This window comes from Alnus glutinosa, chromosome 10 (genome assembly GCF_958979055.1).
Source record: "Alnus glutinosa chromosome 10, dhAlnGlut1.1, whole genome shotgun sequence".
In the NCBI taxonomy this organism is placed as follows: Eukaryota; Viridiplantae; Streptophyta; class Magnoliopsida; order Fagales; family Betulaceae; genus Alnus; species Alnus glutinosa.
In genome coordinates this window covers 3,475,056-3,478,770 of record NC_084895.1, presented here as the reverse complement: position 1 = coordinate 3,478,770, position 3,715 = coordinate 3,475,056, and the positions used below count along the sequence as shown (strand labels likewise).

The window sequence follows — 3,715 nt, the reverse complement described above, 5'->3', positions numbered from 1 at the left end:
GAGATTGAAAAAGAAAATATTTTTTAATGGTAAGAAATGATTGGATTGTATGAAAAGTTATGCATAATGATTGGTGTTATGAAAATTAATGTTGATAATGATTGAAATAATCATGGCATTTGTATAAGGGAATTTGAAAATTAGAAAATTTAAATCTGAATTTTTATTCGGGTTGAACGTGGGTTTCTAGGTTTTTGAATAAAACTCGATTAGAATATTGAATAATATTCTAACCAAAGCCCATGGAATAAAGCCCAATCCGGTCTAACAACCAAACTGACCCACAAGACCCATTAAACCAATTGTCGGTACAATTACTACCATGCCCATTCATCAGATATGGCTGCAAGCATAGCAACCCACGTAGTTATAGACTCCCATCGATACCTGAACACCCTTCTCAAACCCAGATGTGCAACACATAAACTCAGTAAACCCTAATTTTTTCAGCTCTCTCCGAGTCTCCTCAGTTTCTTCGTCTCTGGTAAGTTCTCCTTCACGTTTACACTTCCGTTGTTGCGTTTGGTTCGCGAGAAAGTTGAGTTCTTGATGCTTTGCTTTAGGTTACGGTCTTTTGTTGTTTACCCAAAAAGAATAAAACGAAAAGTGAAAGGTTGTGGAAGGAGATATTATGGTTTCGCAAAACGTTGACAAAGTTTTAGATCCTTGATGTGGGATTTCGCCCTCTTGCATTTTCTCGGCAACGAAACAGGGGCAGCTGTTGTGCCTTTTGGTTTTTGTGTTGTGTGACCCCTGGATTGGTTGGGGGAGGAAACCGGGGAAAATACTTTACTGGTATTGAAGGGTTTTGGTTGTTTTCGTCTTCTCTCATGATTTTTCGGTAGCCAAACGGAGCACAGAGTGATTTGTTTATCTTTTATTTTTGTTATACCTTGTATTGTATTAGTGCTCGACAATGTGTTTTATATTACGCCACATAATTGTAAGGTTCACTTGATTCAGGTTGTTGGTGATGGATCTAAGATCCTTGATTTTTTTTTTTTTTTCTTATCGTTTATAGATGTCACGGGCAAACAAGCATAGATTTTTATTGTACTTTAAATTGCTTGGTCTTACTAAAATGTTAACTGTGAAAAGAAAGAAGTGCATTGTGTCTAATGAGTTGTTCTGTTTGACTACTGAGAACGTGTGTGTGATGAATTGATGATATCAAAGAGTTTGAATTATAATTGAAGTAAAATAGTTTCAAGGCTCTCATTGATTGTAAATTTATAGCATCTTGTATTTTCTGCTCTTAATGGCAGTCGGAATATAAAAAAATTTACTCTGGCAAGCCAAAATGTTGGATTAAGATCTGTTATTGGGGTTTTAGCATTCCTTGTGGAATGTTTATTGGGCAACCTACTGTCTCGAATTAATTTCATTTCTTATAGGTTTTGGATAGTCATTTTGTTTTTATTTCCACTACAGCATCCATTTGCCAATCATTTTATAAAGTGTGGTTGAACTATTTGTTTGTTATGACCCTATGAATCAGCATCATGGATGGTTCTGTTCTAACTTCCCTTATCTCTGTTTTTCACCTAGTGTTTTGTTTTTTGTTTGTTCCTGCTGAAATAGTGAAGAGGTGATTGTATCTTTAATCATTGCCTGTCTCCTTGCAGGAACTACTAATTCCCTGAAATGGGTCGTGTACGTACCAAGACTGTGAAGAAGTCCTCACGCCAGGTGATTGAGAGGTACTACTCTCGGATGACCTTGGACTTCCACACCAACAAGAAGATCTTGGAGGAGGTTGCCATCATCCCCTCGAAGCGGCTGCGTAACAAGATTGCTGGATTCTCTACCCATCTGATGAAGCGGATTCAGAAGGGACCAGTGCGGGGCATCTCATTAAAGCTGCAAGAAGAAGAGCGTGAGCGTCGTATGGACTTTGTGCCAGATGAGTCAGCTATTAAGATTGATGAGATTAAGGTTGATAAGGAAACCATTGACATGCTTGCTGCCCTTGGCATGTCTGACATTCCTGGGATTGTTGAAGCTGAGCTACAGCCCGTGGTTTCTGCCCAGACATTTGGTCGTGGTCCAGGTGGGGCTGGTGGAAATAGGAGGTACTGAGTTAATTTAGTTTTTTTGGGGTTTTAAGAACTAATATTGTAGCTGTATTGAGGCACTGGATTCTTTTTTGTTTTAATTTTATTGTTTCGTACTATCAACAAGGTAAACTCGTCTTGTTACTTTTGGTTAAATGGGTGTTTAGATGTTTTTGATTTGGAAGACGGTTCCCCTGGATTATTTGCTGGAGAGATTCTGAGGGCTTTTTTGTTACGATTCATGGTTATATATGAATGTGATTGGCTTTTGCTATTAATGAGTTTCATTATGTGGACATGCGATTATATTGCAATTGAATTGGTGTTTTGGCATGAAGTGGGGATGTATTAATTTTTAACCATTCCTTATTTTATATACAGTAGTAGATATCTGTAGATTACAATAGTTAAAGTTACATTTTTTTTTCCATCATTTGTGGTGACAGGTAAGTTGGTCTGTGTATATTTTTAAGTATTTGCTTAATTGTTTCTTGCAATTTACTTGTGACCAAGTTAAGTTGAGTTGTTTATTGAAGTTGTTCATCTGTCGAGCCTTGTCTTGTTTACCAGATTTGAGTTTTTTTTTTTACTCTTTCAAGGACATCTCTTGTACATGGGATCTACAGCCCAAAAAAGTCTCATTAAACCTGCAAGACTAGGAGTCAGGTGAAAAAGTGGGGAAAAGAAAATGATTCGTAGACAAAGTGAACAAGCTTCTTAAGAATACAAATGTTGTCTCATGCAGTGGAATTTGAACTGATTTTCGGTTTTCACATGCATAGGCCAGCAGACCATGTTGACTTAGTATCCTATTTGCTAAAATCTAACATACTAGCCACGCCTTTGAATGCTGTAATTCATTGCTCTGTGTGTGTTAAACTTTTGTTTTGTTTTGTTTGCTTAATATCTTGACATTACTGAGAATGAACTTAAAGCTTCCCTAATGGAACAATTGCTAAATGTTTGCATCTGAAAATCTGGAGTCCAAGGTTGTCAGAAAATGTATATGGTACTCTAAGCATCTACTGATCTTATGAAGTATATGTTCTGATGGCTTGTTTTCAAATTGTCAGAAACTTTTATCTAAACATTTTGCGTAGATATTCCTAGATCAGAGCCATACTCTTATTGGAGGATGTATATTGATGATACTTGGATTTCTCATATGTTTACTGATATGTATATGACAGTATATATATGCGTCCAATATACGAAACTATGTCTTACAATTTTTTTTAACATATTTGGTACTTCTATATTCTCAACTTAGTAGTGGATGATGCCCAATGGTTTTTGGACCAAGTTAGTCATGTCATGTGTCTTCTATTTGTTTAACTGGCACATGCTAATATTTTAGTGAACAGTTTTGTAAGACAGTTCAGGCACTTGTTATATTATTCCTGTTGTTTCTGAACTATAATATTATATATTTAATTAGCCTATATTACAAATTCACATGTGAATTATTTTTCTTCCTTTTTCGCAAATATTAATGTCAATTTGCAGTGTATAATTGGTGCCCATTCATTGATATGGACTTTGTTATTTGGGTGGTACCTGATTCACCAACATATGCAGCTAATTATAATTAATGTCTTTAAGAAAAGGAAAAATATAAATTATCCCTCAACTTTGGCTTGCTCAATTGGTGTGTTGAGAGG

At 35.9% G+C, this 3,715-nt stretch overlaps 1 protein-coding gene across 1 annotated transcript; it reads left to right on the top strand.

Moving 5' to 3' along the window:
* Positions 1-326: 326 nt before the first annotated feature.
* Positions 327-2,332, top strand: LOC133880539 (small ribosomal subunit protein eS17x-like). The gene is made up of 2 exons (XM_062319489.1): positions 327-484; positions 1,626-2,332. Exon 2 carries the CDS (start codon positions 1,645-1,647, stop codon positions 2,077-2,079), a length of 435 nt encoding a protein of 144 aa, XP_062175473.1. The 5' UTR covers positions 327-484; positions 1,626-1,644; the 3' UTR covers positions 2,080-2,332.
* The last annotated feature ends 1,383 nt before the right edge of the window (positions 2,333-3,715 follow it).

Coding starts and splice junctions, on each gene's coding strand:
- LOC133880539 (XM_062319489.1), top strand. CDS start 1,645: ATGGGTCGTGTACGTACCAAGACTGTGAAGAAGTCCTCACGCCAGGTG.